The sequence below is a fragment of the Eptesicus fuscus genome, chromosome 12, assembly GCF_027574615.1.
Source record: "Eptesicus fuscus isolate TK198812 chromosome 12, DD_ASM_mEF_20220401, whole genome shotgun sequence".
In the NCBI taxonomy this organism is placed as follows: Eukaryota; Metazoa; Chordata; class Mammalia; order Chiroptera; family Vespertilionidae; genus Eptesicus; species Eptesicus fuscus.
This window is the reverse complement of record NC_072484.1, coordinates 43,745,797-43,766,778: the sequence shown is the minus strand read 5'-3', so window position 1 is coordinate 43,766,778 and position 20,982 is coordinate 43,745,797. Positions and strand designations below refer to the sequence as shown.

At 47.9% G+C, this 20,982-nt stretch overlaps 1 protein-coding gene and 1 pseudogene across 1 annotated transcript in view; both read right to left on the bottom strand.

Annotated features, from left to right (window-relative positions):
- The window catches only part of TNFRSF11A (TNF receptor superfamily member 11a), a 47,369-nt gene that overhangs the window by 24,492 nt on the left and 1,895 nt on the right, over positions 1-20,982 (bottom strand). The window contains exons 2-3 of the mRNA XM_054724291.1: positions 1,843-1,924; positions 517-642 (exon numbers count right to left, since the gene is read on the bottom strand). Of these exons, the coding sequence (XP_054580266.1) occupies positions 517-642; positions 1,843-1,924 (208 nt within the window). The remainder of the gene's footprint in view (positions 1-516; positions 643-1,842; positions 1,925-20,982) is intronic.
- LOC129151045 (U4 spliceosomal RNA) lies at positions 10,992-11,177 on the bottom strand (annotated as a pseudogene).

The following is a 20,982-nucleotide window of genomic DNA, read 5'->3' as shown; positions in this document are numbered from 1 at the left end:
TCCCGATTCCTGAAAATAAACTATAATTTTAAAAAATATGAGGCAAAAAAAAAAAAAAATCACCACAGCAGACTGATAAAGAGATCAAACTGTCAAGTTAATAGGACATTTATCATTTAGGAAGAAGACTCGAGAGTCCGAAGACCTGACTTGGAGTCCTGCTTCGCACTGGATAACCTTGAAGTCATTTAACCTCTATTAGTCTCAATTTTCTTCATCTTCAAAATGGGATCATTGTGGTTACCTCACAGGGGTTTTTGTGAGGATTAAATAACACAACACACATGGAAACACTGGGGAAATATTTTGTCAACTCTAAGATGTGTTCCACGATTAAACTGCAACACAAACATAGTCCAGAACAGAAGTTCTCAGAGAAGAATTTTAACACGGCGCTGCTGGGAGCTGAAGCCCATCCTGCTGTGGTCAGACTCCTTCCTCTGTCCCCCAAAGACGCAGCACCGCTGAATCTGAAAATATCATGATCCCCACTTCCTGCTGACATGACTGGCTCACCTGTATCGCAGACTTTATGCAGCAAGCATTTGTCTTCTTCATTCCAGGTGTCCAGGTATTCATCCCTGCCGCAGGGCAGACAGACACTTTCCGAGGTAGTAGTGCATTTGGCAGACATGTACGTTCCTTAAATTAGAAGGGAGAAATACACTCATCAGAAAGATCCCAAAAAGAAAACAGCAAAAATGCACCAATTTACTGGACCATTGACATGACCACGGTCCCAGGAAGTCCCCCAGAGACAGTGTGATACAGGAGACAGAGCCACATCTCCCAGTGACGCTCCTCGGGCTCCCAGCTGGCTGAAATAGCCTCTCTGGGCTGCTGGGCCTGTGGGCACAGGGGTCTTTTAGTTCTTCCATGGGAAAGATCATCCTTTCCACCCCGAACCTCTGCTGAGTAAGGTAAAGAACAAGGGTTTTCAAACTGGGGGCTGTAGAACTGGAGGGGTTCCCTGGGGGCTAATAAGCATGAGGGGTTTCATTTCATCCCTCCCCTCCTGTCTTCAGAATGTCCCCTACTGTCAATCTGGACACACATACCACACACACACATACACACAACACACACACACACACACACACACACATGCTGGATCTTGGTTCTGCACATCCAAGAAATATTTGTAGCTGAGATATCTACGCAAGCATGTCAAACTCGTGGCTGGCAGGCCACATGCCCTGGCTGCGAGTTTGACATGCTTGAGGGTCTTGTTAACTACCTTTTCCTCAGAGAGGTGTCTCCTCCCCAGAGCAATGAGTGAATGGGACCCCGTGGACTTGGGAGTTCATTGGGGCTATAGAGATGTGTGGCCACATTCTGGCAGAACAAGTTTGGGGCAGTCGTTGTCACCAGCCCACCTTCTGCTCCTCGGCAGGTATATATGTGGGGAGAAGGTGTAACAGGGTGTAGGCAATTTCAGCAGCAACAATTCCAGTACGGGTCCCCCACCCCCAATTTTTTAATGTGATAGTACTTTTCAATAAGAGGTGAATTTCTTATTTTGAGAGTTTGAATCACAAAGTGCTAAAACATGCTTTTAGATGCCTTCTTTTTTCCTCAAGAAATAGTGTTTTGGAAAATAGCATTCCAGCATGAATGAAGTACCAGCTTATGAAATTGCTTTTCATTTTTAAGTGATTTTATCTTCTGAAAGAAAGGATTTTGTCTTCAGAGTGACAGACATTACCACCTGCCATTACCATAAAAAGTCCATCCAATTTCTTTTTTCATCTGGCAGATAGAAATCATTCCTTAGATTTAAAAAAAAAAAAAAAGTCCCTTTTACTCCTGAGGGGCGATGAAAGGTGGCTCAGAAGTACAGACCTGGCTCACATTTGTTACAGCACCGTCCAAAACGCTCATAGTGCCTCTCGCTGGCACACGGAGGGGTGATCTGAAAAGTCACCTGAAAGAAAATGACACCAGGCAGAGGTTATGCACAAGTTCTTCCTGAATAAAGCAAACAAACAAACAAAAAAAATGAATCATCAAACTACGTTTTGGAAAAGCATAAGAAAACACCATAAGCCGTCCCGAGACTGCTCAATGTAATATTATTAACCCTTCCCAAAAGTCACTTTCCTATTCTAGCCCGTTTCCCCAAAAAATATATACAACAGACGGATCCTGGCATGAAAATCCACTTAAGCATGTAAAAGTATTTTGGTTATGCTCATGGCAATATGAGAAATGAAAGGAAAACTGACAAACTGGATGCAGAAGTCTGACAACTGCTGTAGACAAGCCACATAGGAAACTGGCCCCATGTCTGTGGGTCACATGATGGATGACATGCTCAGTCAGCTTTGATCATAAACTGTAGGAGGACACAAGGAGGTCCCTTAGCAGGTACAGGTGGGCAGAAGCAGACTTAGAGTTGTTCGCATGGGAAATAGCAAAACAATTAATTAATAATACAAGATAAACTGTTTCATGTGCTCACAGTATAAACCAACTCTTGCCCACCCTTGTATATTACACAAGGGGATCTCAAATTTGGTCTTATAAGCTACCTCTGATTTCTAAAAGATGTTTAACCCTGCGTACCTTTTAAAATGTTAAACATGCAGAGAATATTAAAAAGTGGGACACCAAGCTGTGACAGGAGCTCTGTGGGCTGGGAGCGAGGAGGCCTGACCGCCTGCTGGCTGAGGGACCCCGACGAACTGCTTTTTGGGTCTCTGCTTCCTTTCTGTTTGATTCTAGTACAAAGGCTAATTTCCAAATCTGCCCTGTAAGTAAAACAAACCAAAAAGCCAAGTCCCGTACATTCACTCAGAGATTCTTATCAATGTGCCGCAGAAAACCTCTTTTCAGCTTCCTTGGTGTCAGAAAAAAAGCACGCGCTGACAGGCAATCATGTAGAAATTAACAGTGAAACTGAACAGCTGGAGAGACACCAAAGGATGCCATACCAGGGTCAAGTTCCCCTCCGGGGCCCAGGGGTCCAAAGTCACACACTTGCCCTCCAGGAGCTGACTCCCTGGGTGTGCTCTGATGGAAGCCCATGGCCCCTACGTCCCTGAAGCCTGGGGCTGGTTTCCTAAGGCACGTGACAAGTGAGCTCAGCCTTGCAGGATAAATAATAGTCGGCCAGATGGGGGAAAGGGAACTGGCAGGTGGCAGTAGGGACAGAGGGAAGGAAGACTTAAGAGATTATGAATAGTCAAACAGAGGCACTGAGGTCTGAAACGGCATATGGGGTGGGGTGGGAGTGGGGTGGGGTGGGGCGGAGAATGCCAGCAGAGTTGGGGGGAGATGAGCACCATGACACAGGGAACTTCCTCTGCACGTGGATGGCAGGTGTAGAAATCACATAGTTTAGAAGCCACACATCCTCAAAATACCTCCGTTATGGAAGGAACTTCCATAGAGAGAGCACCAGCAAACCCCAGGCCGGCTGAGTGAGCGGGTGGGGGACCTCTCTGACCTCACGCTGGCCCTGCAAAGGGCTTACAGGAGGGACGGGCCCAGGATGGTTACTTTGAGGTCGATGAGGAAGTCAAACGTGTTCCTGGAGCCTTGGATGAGCCACGTGTGCCGAAAAGCTTGTATCCAGACTTGCTGCCTTAGGCCTGGCTAACACGCCTGTGGACACTGGGTAACATGAACTGGATGCTCCCCAGGCATCACCACATGACAGGGGCTCAAGGACCGCACCATGAGCCCAGTGGGAAGGAGGGAGAATAACGAACCAGAAATCACAGCATCACTCCTTTCTGGTTTATTTTTCTCTTTGCTTTTATAGGAACCTGTTTCTCTGTGGGCTGCTGTGCCCCTTCTGTGTCTAGCACAGTCACGCACGCGCATGGGAGGGCGAGGAGCAGGGGTGCGGCGGGAGAGGGGAAGGAGGTCGGCGCACATTTGTCGGGTAGGATGCATGTGAACCCTGCTGCAATGCTGATGACAGAGGCAAACGAGATAACGATGTGGTTGGGCTGTGTTTCAGATGAGAAAGGTTATCAATGGCGTCTGACCCACAAGAGAGCTGCAACAGTCTCTGTAAGATAAGCGCACACGCTGTGTAACATACGCAGAAAGGTTCTTTTTAGGGGAATTTGGTACAGGGCTACCCCGAAGCAGCTGCGCAGGAACACAGGTGCTAGCCGTGTCCTGGGCTCCAGATCCTGGTTCCTGCTGAGCACGCGGACAATCTCGTTACATGCCTAGGAGTGTGGCTGTGATTCACTCAAACCCCCCCACCGTCTAACCCAGGCTTTCACCTCCCGGCAAAAATGGGGAAGTCACTGATTCCAGAGGTGACCAGAGGTCCTAGTTCCTAACCAGACTGTCACAGACTACTCGTTAGGATTCATTTCTGTCTCCTAAGCTTACTGAGGCTTTCCCTAGACACGTCTTCTTTTTCTAAATTGGAGATACAATTCATACACCATGAAATTCAGTCTTTAAAAGGGTACAGCTTGCCCTCGCCAGTTTGGCTCAGTGGACAGAACATCAACCCACGGACTGAAGGGTCTCCGGTTCGATTCCCGTCAAGGGCACATGCTCTATTCCCCACTCTGACTGAGGCCTGTGCAGGAGATAACCAATCGACGTGTCCCTCTCACATCGATGTGTGTGTCTCTGTGACTTCCTCCCTTCCACTCTCTCTAAAAATCAATGCAAAAAAATATCCTTGGGTGAGAATTAATAACAACAAAAAAGGGGGCACAGCTCAGCAGTGGTCGTGCAATGGCTGCTGCTATTGAATTCCAGAGCATTTTCCTTACCCCCAAAACTGACAGGTCTGCTGGACAGACCTATAGGATTACAGGTCTTCTAAGGAGCAGCAGCGATTTTGCTCCTGGGAAAATCGGCTGTGGGAGGCAGAAAATCACGGTGTTAACCTAACCTAAGGTACAGCTGAAACAGAGCCTGACTTTGTTCTCCAGGGACGTTCTATACTTTGCAGTACACCTTCAGCTTTCAAAATGGCAATAAATATGCCACTTAGAAAACAGCAGTCATACATGGATCTATTTAAGGGCGTATGGCTTGGGGACAGAGAGAATGTGGGAAATTCTCTGAAGGTGCCTGCACATCCAGGAGGCTGTGCCCTCGTGGTCCTCTCTCCTACTGGGTCCTGACTGTCTGCTTCCAGTGCTCTGTCCCCCCACAGCAGAGCCCCGCTCTGGAGGAACCCTCTGTTAGAGGAGGAGCAGCTCCCCAGGCCTCGCCCAGCATGCAAAGCCCACCCGCTACTGGGCTCACCCAGATCCTGTGCAGAACCTCCTGGGACAGGCTCCCCACTTTGCTGTCTACACCACAGTCCTTGTGTTTGTGACTACCAGGAAATCCAGGTCAGACTCCCTGGCCTGTCTTGCTTTTGCTGGTCCCCTGGGGACTTGTCTCTCGATACTGTAGCCCAGACTGGCTCTGTTGCCTGACTCCCAGATTCCAAGTCCCTTAGTCCCACCTGCTTGGCTCAGCTTCCTGTTATCCTGTGCTGGATCTCATTCATGCCAGTCTCCCCGGCAGGCCTGCCGCCTGTATCCCCGAAAAGGCATTTTTGTTTGTGAATGAATGAACGTTCTTCAGCCCCTCCCAGGCTGGCCCCTCGTTTTCCCTAAGGAATTGTAGTTCAATATCTACCATCTCACCAGCAGCTGGGGAGAGCCCCCAGGCTGCCCACGTCCCTCCTGGGCCTCGGGCCCTTCCCTTCCAATGGCTCAGAATTTGGACCCGGCTCCATCCTCCAAGACCAAGCTCCCAATGGTTGTGAGGTGGTGGCCCTCGTAATTGACAGCAATTCCAGCAAGGCGGTCATTGATAAAAGCATGCTCCTGCTTGAGTGGTACGGAAGTAACCTCCGGGGGAGCAGCGGGGTTCAGCACACGCCTGCAGTCCCCGGGAAACGGCGTGATCCTGTCGGCCACCTACCCTCCCGTGCCGCAGCAGTAGGCATTTGGTAACTGAGCTGAGATGTCCAGCTTTTAGTTATCTAGGTTTGTTGCTAGTTCGCCTTTAAGCGTGAATTGTTTCCTTCTAAAACAACAGAGCTTTTGAACCATCGTTGTTTTCATTAAGCAAACAAAGCAGAACCACTTTAAAATTGTTTATTCGCTGAAGAAAGGATACAGTCACATAATACACAATGTAAAAGCTACCACAGCTCCGGGGCAGTCTCCCTCCCCGGCAGCCCTCCCCACAGGTAACCAGTGTCACCATTTCTGGGGCATCTTCCCGCAGGTAGAAAGAAGACGTGATCTGGGACCCATTGGGGGAACTATTGTGGATAGCAGCTGCCTTGGAGGCCGGCTGGGGTCAGGTCTGTTTGCAGTGCTTGTGTCTGGAAATATCATGTGATTTATGATACTTAGAAGTCTTCTAAAAAAAAAAAAAAAAAAAAAAAAGCCATGGGTTGACAGGGTCCGAATACAGTTCTGAATCAATAAACTACAAAAATGTTTGGGGGCACACAGGCTGGTGTTTATTTTAACCAAGAGCTGACAAACTCTTCTGGGACAAGCATGTCCACAGTCTGTGCAAGACTTTGGGAAGCAGGAGGAAGCTCACAGATCATCAATCAAAATTCTGTTCATAGCCCGGCTGGTGTGGCTCAGTGGTTGAGCGTCGACCTAGGAACCAGAAGGTCAAGGTTTGATTCCCGATCAGGGCACATGCCTGGGTTGCGGGCTCGATCCCCAGTAGGGGGCGTGCAGGAGGCAGCTGATCAATGATTCTCTCTCATCACTGATGTTTCTATCAATCTCTCCCTCTCCCTTCCTCTCTGAAATCAATAAAAATATATTTTTAAAAAATCTCTTCATAAAGAGACATGGATTTATTTCCTGATGCGGAGCTGAGGGCTTTTCTCATTTTGAAAAGTCCTGTGCAGAAGAAACCTAGCACAGAGCTACAGAGAATCGGGGACTGTTTTTAGGATCCTGCAGGGCAGGTGGACTGAAATATTTCTTTTTCCTGCTGTTCGTCCATCCGATTGCGGTGAAAGTCATCATGGAGATCAAGTTGCTTTCCTGCTCTACTGAAAACCTCGCTGACGTGTAACAAAGCAGAAAGAAGCGTGGCCCCTTCGGGCAAATTGAGGGGAAATGAAGCCAAGCCGGGAGAGCAAATGCGGGATTTTCCATAGATTGGATTTTGTAAAATATCATCCGTGACTGTAGTTGAGAATTGGGCTATAATGTAAGTAAAGATGGTATCGAATTTCTGAATGCTACAGTAGAACTGAAAGATGTGGTTTTCGTTAAGCGAGAAACTATTAAATTTGAAATAACACCTTAATAATCCTGCTGCCCTTGAAACAAAATGTCCTAATGAAAGTCACCATTGAAACTGCTCCTGCCCTAAAGAGAATATGAGTAAATTTCTAGTGACTGTGTCCCCAGAGCCCCAAGGTAGCTTCGTTCCTTGGCTGGTCTCACACCAGACCCCTTTCTCTCTGAAGCTGTTCGTTCTCAGCAAATAAAACTGAAATAGGTAACGTTACAGTAACTACAAAGAAAGCTGTCACTTCTTATCTGTTGCTTGAATGTCTCTATTCTGAGCTGGCTGAGCAGGCAGGCCAGAGAGAGATCTGAGTCTCTCCCTCACAAACATTTAAGTTATGAGTCAAAACGCTGACCCTTTAGCTTGAGATGTTGAGGGGGGCCTTTTCGGGTTTGCCCCTTTCTTAGCGCCTTTTCCCCGGGGGCTTCCAGATGTCCTTCTCTATCTGCTCTAGCTTTCTGGGTGTTTTTTTTAATTTCTTTATTGATTAAGGTGTCACATATTTGTCTTCATCCCCCCATTCCCATCCCACACCCCTCCCCACGGATGCCCCAACCCCCTGTTGAACTAGTTTTTGATCATGGCACAGCCACGTGTCTGCTCATGGAAGAGAAGCATCCCACCATCGTGCTTCTCGGTTGAAAGTTCGCACCTGGAAGCGGAAACCATCGAGGAGTCATTGATTGTTCAGAAATCAGACAAGACAGGTTTCTACAGAAAAGTGAAATGCTAACTACAATAAAGGCTGGCGTGCCAGAATGTGGGAATTGCGTGGAGCAGAGGTAGGGGCCGGGAGAATAGGGATTGAGGGGCGGAGGGTGGTACCCGGAGTGCTGATGAAGAGAGAGGAAGGAGGCTGGCCAGGTGGCCCCACCGGTGAGGGCAGGTGGGCTGTGGGGCAGGAAGATTTTTCTACCAAGGACAACTCTCAGAACTGAGCTTCCACTGTGGCCCCGACAGACATTTCTTTTCTTTTTCTTTCTTTTGTAGGTTGTTTTTTGACATTTTCCTTAATAAACTGTCTACATCAGGGGTCCTCAAACTTTTTGAACAGGGGGCCAGTTCACTGTCCCTCAGACCGTTGGAGGGCTGGACTATAGTTTAAAAAAAACTATGAACAAATTCCTATGCACACTGTACATATCTTATTTTGAAGTAAAAAATCAAAACGGCAAAAACACCCGCATGTGACCCATGGGCCGTAGTTTGAGGACGCCTGGTCTACATTTTTACAATGGGAGGGTAAGAAAAAAAAAAAAAAAGCCAATTCTAAGCCTTAGTCTGCTCACCTGTAAAATGGGGCTAATAATTGTGCCCACCCCGCTGCACTAAGGGTCAGACCTACGGTAATTCACGTAAATGACGCAGCGTTGGCAAGCGGCAGCACTCAACGAAAACGGGCTGGCTTCCTCCCTTTGAAGACCTTGCTAGGAGGCTGCGGGGAGAATGAAGTAATCCATTCATCACTCAGCAGAGGCGCACACCTGGCCTGCAGTCAGGAGAGGGGGTGCTCATGTGCACACCTGAGCAGAGCAGGACGCATCAGGACTCAGATCGCTCCCCGAGGGCGTAAACGAAAAGGAGTGTCACTGGGAAGAAGAAAGAGCGAGGAAGACCGGAAGGGGACCAACACAGGAATCCTGCCGACACGTTCCTGACACCCCAGCCCCCTGACTCTTCACCTGTGCGACCAACGAAAGCTGTCAGCGGGGGGTCTGGAAGAATAGGTTTTTCATCAATGAGGCTTATTTCTGGGAAGGCCTGATTGATTTCACATAAAGAAATGCTTTCTCATGGGACTGCAGTCCTGACAAGCGGTCCAAGTCATTTCAGTGACTTTCCGTCTGGGGGCTCAGTCAGTGACATAAGCCACCCTTGGTTTGGGGCAGAGACAGTTAGTTACTCAGGGTGTCTGCTGATAAAGCGGCCTAGATCCTATCTGCCAGGGATTCTGCTAACTAGGACATCACTGAGTTATGACTGAATGCCCTTCTAGACATTTTCACTTTAAATAAACGTAAGAGAGAGAATGTTAAGCTTACAGGTTTACAGAGAAAGCAGCAGACTCAATTTTCTTTTGGACAAACCCAAGCTTCACGCTTCATGCTTCACAATATTACACAGGCATTTATAGAGATGGCATCTTTATAAAGACATAAAGAGAACAAGGGGTGGCTTTGGGGATCTCCCGGGCACCCCACTGGATCACCTGGTTCACTCCACCTGGGGATGCAGTGAACTATGGAACACGTTAAAAACTCCAAAGCCCCACTTCTACCAGCCAGGTCCTTGGTTTAAGTCATAACGGAAATGGATACAGAGAATCAGAGAGTTTAAACAGAAAACTCTCTTGAGTGTTTAAAATATACCCGTATTTTCCGGCATATAAGACGACTGGGCGTATAAGATTTTCCTGGGTTAAAAAGTCGTCTTATACGCCAGAAAATACGGTAGTCCAATATATCTAATCCATTACATCTAATCCCATCAATATAGTCCAATATACCGTATTTTCCGGCGTATAAAACGACTTTTTAACCCAGGAAAATCTTATATGCCCAGTCGTCTTACACGCCGGAAAGTAGGGTAAGTCATTTCACAGAAATGTATTTCACACACAGCTCTTGAAAAAAACAAACAAACCAGCTGCCCATAGAGAGGTCCAAGTATTCTGTGAGTGGTACACTGTTAAAAAACGTGGCCAGTTTAAGAAGATTGTGAAGACAATTATGACTGTCACATACCAGTATTACAATTGACCTGCTACTAAAGGATGTGGGGCATTCTGCGATGCATTTTATGAATGTGTTTCGACTGAAAAAGAGTATTCAAAACGCCAGCTCGAAAGTCTTCATCTCAGTGGGTCAAGTCCTACTGGACTCATTGAAAATCACAAATATGGACCAACTCCTTCCTCCATATAGAGACTGTGAGTTGATAAAATAATAGAGGAAGCCCAGTCATTCCTTCGCCTGCATCATTCGCCTTTCCCTTGTAAACGCTTTGTCACATAATGATGAACAGATGTTAAGATTTTTGTCTGGTCCAGGGTTGAACAGTAGAAAGCATCCATCTCTTTAGAGCTCTGCTACTTCACCTTGGGAGACATCGTTCCTGGGCTCTCACATATAGATGTGCAAGGGACTGCCGAGTGCAGGGCTAACAGAATGAGCCCGCCCCAGTCCTCTCAAAGCACTTCGCACAGGAGGACACAGACAGAGGAGAGCAGAGGTAGAGGTCAGATTAGTTCAACAAAGTGCCACTCTGGATCCTGGGCTCTATTTGCAGGAGGGAAAGAAAGCTCATCTCAGGGAGGTGGGGGTGGGCTGTCTCGCATCATGAAAAATCAGATTTCGCTCTTTCTATGTATGCCCCTTGAGTGCCTTTGTAGAAAAACTTTGGGGTACCGTATTTTCCGGTGTATAAGATGACTGGGCGTATAGAAGATTTTCCTGGGTTAAAAAGTCGTCTTATACGCCGGGAAATACGGTACTTTAAAAACTTTTTTATTGTGATAATATATATAAATAAAAATTTGCCATTTTAACCATTTTTTAGTGTATAATCCAGTGGCATTAATTACATTCACAATGTTGTGTAACCATCACCAACCTCTTTATCCAGAATATTTTCATCACTCCAAACAGAACCGTTTACCCATGGAACTCCTCTTTCCCCCTTCTATCTCGCCCCTGGTAACCTCGATTCTACTTTCTGTCTCTATGAATTTGACTACTCTAGGGACCCCTTAGAGTCATACAATATTTGTCCTTTTATGACTGGCTTATTTCACTTGGCATAATGTCTTCGAAGTTCATCTGTATTGTAGCATATGTCAGAACTCCATTCTTTTCTTTTTTTTTTCCAATTAGCAATAATCACTCCTCGGATAAACCTCATTGGCTATGATACTGCCACTGCGCAAAGGTGCAAACTCCATTCATTTTTGTTGGCAGAATAATATTCTAGTTTGTGTTCCACATTATATTTACCCATTCATCGACTGCTGGACACTTGGATTGTTTCTGCCATTTGGATACTGTGACTAGTGCTACAATAAATATTGGCACACAAGTATCTGTTTGAGGCTCTGTTTTCAATTCTTTGGAGACTATACCTGAGTCATAATTCTATGGTTAGCTTTTTGAGGAACCACCGAATTGTTTTCTGTAGTGGCTACACCTGTTTAATACAATCCCACCTGCAATACAAGGGAGTTCCAGTTTCTCCATGTCCTCACCAACATGTTATTTTCTTGGTTTGTGGTAACAGCCATCCCAGTGGGTGTGATGTGGTCTCTCTCTGTGGGTTCAATTGCATTTCCCTAATGATTTAATGATGTTGAACATCCTTTTACATGTCTATTGGCCATGTTATATATTCTTTGGAGAAGTGTCTACTCAAGTCCTTTGCAATTTTTTATGGGGTAATTTATTTTGCCTGGATCTGTTCTCATGACTCAGTTTAGTTGTTAATGGGACAGGGATGGAATCGGAGGGCTGTAGGACTCTTAGATTCATGTTTACCACTTTGAAAGACATCCTTGATTTTCCTATGGGAGAAAAATGCTCTCACTCTACACAGCGGTTCTCTAGAAAGTAATCTAGGAGGTTCAGCATTTAGGTAAGACATGTTCAATGAATTTACAGCCTAAAAGTGAGACAAGTTCAACCTATAGTCATTGCTTCCTCAACTATTAATGGAACACATACTATGTGCCAGAGACGATGTTAGGTTCTGAGGATACAGGAGATGGACACTAGACAGAGGGAGTCCTTCTCACAGGAGAAGAGTGACAAGGAACAAACACATAATGAAATCTGGGTGTGATAACTTTTGTGAAAAAAATAAAAGAGGGAAAACAATGGGATGAGGACGGGAGCCTCTGAAAAGCTGACATTCAGTGGAGACCTGAGTAAAGTGGGGGAACATGAAATTCACAGCCAGGTCAGGAGGAGGGGTATTCCCGATGGATGTCAAAGCACTTGCAACGGGCCTGGGAGGGAGTGTGGGCGACATGGTCAGACTACTGCAGTGAGGGGAGGGTGGTCCATAGAGCCACACCACTGATGACAGAATTTATCCACATCATGAGTTAATATTCACCTGCAGCACCAGGCTTCCGTGATATTGACTTTGGGTTCAGATCGGAGGACACTGCTGTCACTCCGCCAAGGTTTGAATAACAAGCACTTCATGCTGTTTTCATTACCAGGCAGGAACTACATTTCCCATAAGAGTATTTTTTCATTTTATTTTTAATTGTGATAAAACACACATACTATAAAACTGACTATCTTAACCATTTTGCCACAGGTATTTTTCAAATAGATATTTTGCACAGAAAAAAAAAATCTGACTTAGATCAGAGTAAAACACACACACACACACAAATAAACAAAAACAACCCTTAAAAATGTAGAGTAACGGTGGCCTATTAGATGTCTTGGCATAGTCACCATTTGATTTAGCAAACAGTAAACAACGGACTCTCCTGAAAGTTGCTTATTTTCCGGATACAACAGCGCCGTTGCCCTCACCACCTTGACTCCAGATTTGCTCCTTAAAGGAGAAAAGGTGGCTGCCCTCATTCAGACAGGCGCATCTCAAAGCTCCATTGATCTTCACCCAACCCTTTCTCTCTCTCCTCACAATGCATTTATTATCTCCGCCTCGGAAACAGAACATATGCCCCAAAGGAAAATGAAGAAATAACCTTGCATTTCAACACTGTAATTGCAAGTTTCTTTGTCTTCCAGAGAGATAAAGAGTTTAAAAAGTTTGCAGCTGTGAGCAGCTACCTGAAATGAAAGTGCAAGGTAGGTTTGTTTCCTAAACACGGCAATTAGGGTGGCTTTGACTTGTCCCTGTATTACACCCAACATCTCCAAAGGCACCAGTGAATGCTCCTTTATTCTCCCGGTGGCTAAGGTCCGCCTCCCCGCCTTCTTAAATTAAAAACAAAACAAAAAAACTTGCATTCATTCCAGATGAGAGCTACTTTCTCTTCTTTCCTGTAGTGAACATCAATGACCCCTGTGCTCCCAGCACCCTGATCTGCTGGAGGCCAAGGACCCTTCTAGGCTCTGCCTTCATTCTGGGGGTGCACCAAGCTAACAAGGTCATGAGCCCCCAGAGGGGCCAGGGAAGGGACTAGACTGCCCCTGGCCCTCAGAGTCAAGTCCAGTGCTTCTCATATGTGCATGGGATCACCTGGAAATCTTATTAAAATACACATTCTGATTCAGTAGTTCTGGAGAGGGAGAGGGAGAGAGAAACATCTATGTGAGAGCGAAACCTCAAACGGCTGCTTCCTGCGTTCCCCCTACTGGGGATTGAGCCCGAAACCCAGGGCATGTGCCCTGACCGGGAATAGCACCAGCAACCTTTTGGTGCAGAGGACGATGCCCAACCAACGGAGCCACACCGGCCAGGGCAGAGGGTCTGTACTTCTAACCACGCTGCCATGTGATGCTGATGGTCTCTGAGCAGCACGGTCAGAGATTCCAGTAAAGACGAAGGGCCAGAACTTCCTCATGTTTTCACACACCGTACAGAGAGAACCAGCTCTCCCCACGCTGGACACCACCGATCCTGAGCGGGAGTGAAGGACAGAGTTGGCCCTTAGGAAACATCTACTGCGGTCCTGCCAGGCACTAGGCTAGAGACCCTGACTTTCCTGGCCTTGCAGCACCCTCACAGGTGCTCAGTGGGTTAGTGATTAGAAAACTGAACAGTGCTAAGCATGTAGCAAAGGCTCAGACTCCTGTTCGATCAGTGAGTAATTTTTCCTGAAGGACAAGTTTGAGCTCATAACTTCCCTGTACAGAAGACCATCATAGTTTCCTACTAGATCTGAATCAGATTCACGCTCCCAAGCACGGACTTGGAGAGACTCCACCGATGTGCGTGCAAAACTAGAGCTACCCACAGGGGAGGGGGCTGCAAAATCAAGATGAAGTATCTCTTCCTGGGCTCAAATTCTGTTTTCTAAACCGGAGCGGAATATGGGTCTGCCTAACTAACACACAACACAATTGCTCTGCCTCTCATGCCTGTCACTCACCCTGGGAATGGGGCGCCTCTCCCACTGGATGAGGCCCCTGCATGAGGCCACCCTAGACCCGCTTCCAGGCACGGAGGAGCCGGCACCCATCACTCTTCAATCCCTCACCCGTGGGGACTGCTCTGCACAGTGGTTATGGACAGCCAGTTGGTTGTGCATGATGGTGCCTTAGCCATTTATAATTTACCCATAAATAGGCCCTCAGTGGCCTGGTTACAGGGATCATGTTTTTATGGTTCCATTGTTACATTTTGAAACCTTGCGACCATTAGATGTTGATGCATTAAAGTTTAGGACCAAGATTCCAGTTGTGTTCCTGCTGAGTTTAATCGTCCCTGTATGTCATGGGGTCAGAGGTCTGTTCCAAGATTTCTTGCTGCTGTGCACTAGTAACACATTATTACCCTCCGCCCAAACCCCGCTGGCAGCTTCCTATCTCGATCCAACAGAGAGCTGGACGCCTGGCATTGACCCCAAGGCTATCGATGCTTCGACCCTCTATCTCATTCCAACTTTCCTCCTGCTGCGGACTGAGAAAAATGTCGGGAATAGAAATGACTTAGAGTTGTGCCATGGTAGACACTCATAATCGGAGCTCAGGTCACCTGGGCCAGGAGAGGAGTTCCCAGACTCACTGTGATTATAATAAGACAGACAGAACCTTTAAAAATATAATCGAACTATATTTACCTGCTCATTGGGTTCATCCCTGGGGCTCAGAAGCCTCATCTCTCCTCCTACCCCCCCATGCCCTGACCCCACCATCCAGTACAGAGCCTGGCAGGTGGCCAGAGGGAGGATAACACAGGCCCACCCCCATGGGGAGTGGGGCAGAGGACGGCTGCAGTGCAGATGCATAGTACAGACGGGTGAGTGTGGCCTCTGAGATGCCTTCACTTCAGGAAGTGGCAGAGATGACTCGATGTGTCACATTCCTTTTCCTCCTGAGTCAGGGATCAACTCACTGGCACACAGGCCCTGTCCTGAGAGCCCTCGGGGAGCCGCTGCAAACTCCATGAGCCTTAAAGCCACAGCATTTGTCTCTCTGATGCATCAAGCCCTCAATGAGTGTGCGCACTCAGACAGACCACCAGTGCAGACCCAGGAGCTTGCTTCTGCCCCACCACCCCTGGAGGGCTTTCTTCTGCTCCCCACACGGGCAGTTCACTGTATAAGAAGATTCCTTGAGGGGTTAAGGCCAGGCCACTGCAGCAGACACCTAGGAGAAATTCCAGCTCTGCTGCTTATGAGCTGTGCAAACCTGGGCAGGTTACTTAGCCTCTCGGGGCCTGTTTTCCCATCTTTCTGGCAAGGTGGGCTGAGGATTAGAGACCATCACTGAAAGCCCCCGGCATATGACTAGTGTACAGGAGGGATTCAACAAATTGCAGGAACTTTTTTTTTTTTTTTAATATATTTTATTCATTTTAGAGAAGGAAGAGAGAGAGAGAGGTAGAAACATTGACGATGAGAGAGAATCATGGACCGGCTGCCTCCTGCACGCCCCCTACTGGGGACCGAGCCCACAACCCAGGCATGTGCCCTTGGCTGGAATCGAACCCGGGACCCTTCAGTCCGCAGGCCGACGCTCTATCCACTGAACCACACCAGCCAGGGCAAATTGCAGGAACTTTTAATATATGTCAACCATCTATTAGTAACTTACAGCAGAGCACAGAACCTTTTGATGGAATCCCACAGCCGACAGCAGTGGTTCTCAAACTCAGACATATGTCAGAATTCCCTGGCTGTTAGACCAGACTGCTGGGCCTCAGCCCCAGAGTGTCTGATTCAGTGGGCTTCAGGGGCAGGGTGCAGGGACCACACTCTCCCCAGGACCGAGTCCCAGCTCCTGAGGTCTGTTTGTAGAGCCATTCATGACTCAGACCCAGCGCTTCCCCAATTGGCCTAATCCTTCCCCGGTCCCTCTCGCAGGCCCTGGGCTCCAGACGTCACGACGGGACACGGTTCTGTCCTGTGTGCTCTGCATGTCCTATCTCAGCCCCTTCCCCTGTCCGTCCAGGACCAGAGCACGCACGACCTGCCCAGTTCTCCACATCCATCCTGTCCTCTGTGTTCCCCGGGCATCTCGCTTGTTCCTCTTGGCAGTGGGTTAGGCCCACGGACCTGCAAGGAATAAAGACTGTGATGTCTGATCTTCCCTCCTGGATGGCAGCGTCCCGGGTCAGAGGCTGTGTGGCAAAAGGCTGAGGTTTTCCACCAGGTCTTATGGCCTTTTGTTTGTTTTTGGTTTTTACTAGTAAATGCAAATAAGTATCCATTAGACTTGAAAGGAAGGAAAGCTGACAGAGAGGTTAAGGAACTAGAATGAATAACCCTGGGCAAGGGGAAGTTGTGGGCGAACACTCTTCAATAATAGAACCATTAAAATAAAGATGACATTGACCAACTGATCTTTACCCCTGTGACAGAACAAATTTGAGGAAATGGGATCAAGTTGTGACACGTTAGGTTTAGGTCTGGTCTGGGGAAGTTCCTGTCATTGAGAATTATTAAGTGATCAGCCAGGGTTAGCAAGGGCAGATGAGAATAATCTCGGCTAAACTTTAATAATGGAACTGATGATCTCAATCACCATGCAAGTTTCAGAGGTCTTATACCTTGCTCTTTTTTATACCCTGCTTTTATACCTTGGGTACAAAGTTGAGAGGAGGGAGGTGCCCTTCCCAGGTTTGTTTGTTTTTTAAAACTGGATATGAGTAAGGATACACTTTTAAGTTACAAGTTGCTAACAATATTGCAAAAGTAACAAGTGGTGTTTTTTGTTGTTGTTGTGTGTGTGTGTGTGTGTGTGTGTGTGTGTGTGTGTTTTAATGGATACCGTAGGGAAGTGGTTCTTTTCCCATTTGGGGGAGGTAATGAGAACCCAAACGAGCCAAAACTGTGGTGCTAATAGGATTTATGCAATACCACACATCCTCTCTTCCCATTTGCCGGGTTTAACCATCATATTTGCAAAAAGTTAAGATTTTTCTTCCTCATTTTTAATGGAAAGTCTTCAAATTTCTGCTAGCTGGAGGAAGTGGCTCTTGTCCTCTCAACACTGAACAGGAAATGTAATAAGTTATTATTATTCTGATGAACTGAAAGGGTAGCTCTTGCAGTCAGTTCTTCCTGCCGCTTGAACCCTGGCAGCTGCGACTGTGTTTGTGCCAGACGGGCCTCTGGTCACCTGCTGGGCTAGGACTTTTTTGGATGGGGCGGGGGGGGGGGGGGCGGGCATTAGAGAGGAAGGAAAGCACCCATCTTGGGCGCTACCAACCCACCAGGAAAAATGTGTTCTCTGCAAGGGAAGCTTTCTGCCAGCCTATGGGCTCAAGGTAAACACTGCCTCTGCTGGGGGCGGGTGACCTATCTGAGGCCAGTGAGGGAGGACCACAGGTCAGGTCACACCTGCTCTGACGCTGGACTATCTGGGGATCACTGCCTGCTTATCTCTCTTTAGTCCTGCGTTTTAGAGCCCTGCCTACATCCTGAACTTTTGAATCAAGACACCTTTAGGTCAGGAAATGGCTCTAAATTCCAGGGCACACCAATTTCCTGCAGATCCCAATACCTTGGCTTTTAGCTTATTTGCCTCTATAATTCTATAGGAACTTGTCTGTCCCCCAATAAAATAATCCAAAGCAGCTGGGGTTCAATAGCCTAAACTTCGTCCTTCATTATTACTAGTTTGGGGGGGGGGGGGGAAATCCCTCTTTACTTGAACCTGAACAACAGTCTGACTGGGACTAAGACAAAAATGTCCCCAATAAACTGTGAAAAAGACAATCCAAACAGTCTGCTATTTCTTCTGCCATCAACCACATCTTTTTTTTTTTTTTTTTTAACTGATAGGTCCGACCAGCCCACATCCTTTGGCCCTGTAGGGTCAGCGTGAGCACAGCCCCGCTGGCTCTGAAGCACTCCTGCTCTCGCTTCTCCTTTCACCACTGCGATGACCTGATTCAAGCAGTGGCCTCCTTACGGCCTCCTGGACCCACCCCGACACTTTCCCATAACACAGACATGTGATCGCGTCCCTCCCCAGCCTACATACAACACATCCAGATAAAATCGCAACTGCATTGCTTGCACAGAGGCCCTTGGAGTACAGGATGCTGTCCTTGTGAGAGATCGCTGAACACCCCTCCCCCACGCCGGTCCCCACCCAACAAGGCCACCCTGGACACACAGGACCACACGGTAAGCAAGAAGGGGGTATTTTTCTGGACACTCTCAGGCTGGCTGAAGCACGTCTTGTCCTGGGCGCCCACCACACTTGGCAACTGCTTCCCAGTCACACAAGCACCCTCCCCAGCAGTCCAAGAATCCAGACCCTGCCTCCCCCGCCCCCTTCCCCCCACCGGCCTGGTGCAGGCTTCACCCTGCGATGGGGCTGGACGACCAAGGAGACAGGGGAGCCTGCTGGGCGGGGAGCGCTGGCAGGAAGCAGACGGGCAGCCTCTCAGAATGGGGACAGAGATGTGGGACGTGGGTAATCTCGCTCACCGCCCACTCAGCATTCAACCTCAAAAGCTCACTAAGAACTTCAGACGGGCCGAGTCTTCTGTTTCGTGGAAGCCCCCTGTCTCAGGCTCAGTGCTTTGGGGCAGAAGGGAAGAGTTGAGCTTTAACGGTCTTCCTAGCAGTGGACCCCACAGGAAGCCCACACATGGCAACCACAGGGAACACAGACAAGGCAAACGACTTCCTATAGACCCGGTGGAGAACCTAAAGGTGTGTGGAGGGAGAGCCCCCTGTGGGCAGAGTCCCACCCATGCCAGCTCTGGAGGCATGGAAGTGGGTCCACCGTGTGCTGCAGGGCGGGGGGTGGGGGGGTGGGGTGGGGGGGGGGGGGGGGGGCGTGCTTCCCTTGCAGGCGGGGGTCAGGAAATGGCAGGGAGACAGGCCAGAGGGTAGATGCCCTAGGGCGAGGATAACCTGTAGAGCTGATGAGCATCAGGGTGGCTACAGACCCATCTGGCAAAAAGAACAGCCCCGACAGCATTCCTGGTCCACTGGAAACACCATGTGGGAAAAACACCAATATTCTTTCCCATGCGTTTCAAAGACAGGAAAACACAGAGCGGGGCGGGCGGGGGGAGCCGAACACGGACAGGGCAGCACCTCCTCAAAACAACACTGTGCAGAGGAGGCCCAGGCTTGGAACTCCCCTTGTCATGGTCTCGTAAAACACGGATTGAGTGACCTTTAAAGATTCACCTTTATTGTTTCAGTTTTCCTGGTGTGAGAATTCCTGGCTGATAACTGAAAAAAGCAAGCTCGTATTTCCTTATCAACGCAGAGAATGCGTTCATGTTACAGATTTGCCATGGGGGCGCGGGGGGAGAGCTGGTGGGAAGGATATGAGGGAGAGGCATTTGAAATATTTGTTACTGACAAAATGAACTAGAAGGCCACTGATTTATGTGTCTGTGGTCCTTCAAACGGAGTAGTAACACGCACCCAGCTTTCCCTCCAGGGTGGGATGGGAGGCTGGGAGACAGCCGCGGAGAGGCAGGGCATCCACCAATCCTGGAGCCCAGGCAGAGCTCCGCCCTCGGGGATTTCCTCTGCGGGGTCTCCCTTCCAGGGCCCTGCAGCCAATCTGTTTCTGATAAGTCTCCTTACCACCTCAATAAGGGCTATGTAGGCGTTATCTCAAAAGCTGTAAATGTTAATGCCCTGTCTGTTGGTCAGGGTTCCTGAATTAAGTGCTTTGTGCTATCTGCAAAGTCATAAAAATATGTGAAGGTGTGTTTTATTTTTTGGCAAGATTCCTTTACGTCTAAACCACTCGCGCCATCTTCTCGACTAGAAAGCTTTCTTCCTCAACTGCCTCTTGGAATTACTCCTTCTCTTGATCTCCTGCCCATCCTCCAAAGCCCACCTCAAGACACCCCTCCTCCCAAAGCCCTCCTGCTTCCTGCAGCCACACTCCCACCAGCTCCCGCCGCTCTCCCACTGTCTCTGATCACAGCTGCTCGGTTACTGTTAGCTTCACCCCCGCCCTCCCTACCCCCTCCCTACCCCAGCCTCTCCCCTCTCCGATGGACTGTGACCTGTGAAGTCACAGCTATGTCTCCATCTTGTTTCACACCAGCACCGTGTTTTACGTCCCATAAATGTTGGTTGGCCTGGGTATGGATGACTCTCCCCCTAGGTCTTGGATAACTGAGGATAAACAGTTACCTTAATGAAAACAGCCTGCGTCTACATTTTCTTACTTGGAATAAACAGAACTATCGACATAAGAACTTACAATGTTTTTTATCTGTAAGTATATACTCTTCTTATGTCTGAAAACAAATTCCCTCCCAAAGACAGGCAGACAGAGGTATAACCACAGAAATGTCTTAAAAGGCAAAACTTACAGCCTTCCAGGTAAGTTTGTTTCTATTTAATTAATATAAATGAAACCAAGTCCAATACTTGCAGATAAAGCACTTTCTAGAAGCTGTTTTTGCCAACTATTTTACAAAACCACTACCCTACCCCCAACAATGCAAAGCAGTTTGCCAAACCTTGCCAGTGTGTGATAACTAACATCAATGGATAGCCAAAGCAATTCCTTTTTTTAAACTAATAGGTTAGCCAAAGAAGCAGTAATTGGACACAGGGGGTGCTTTTACTCACAGTATCTTCGGGGGATAATATTGCATTTC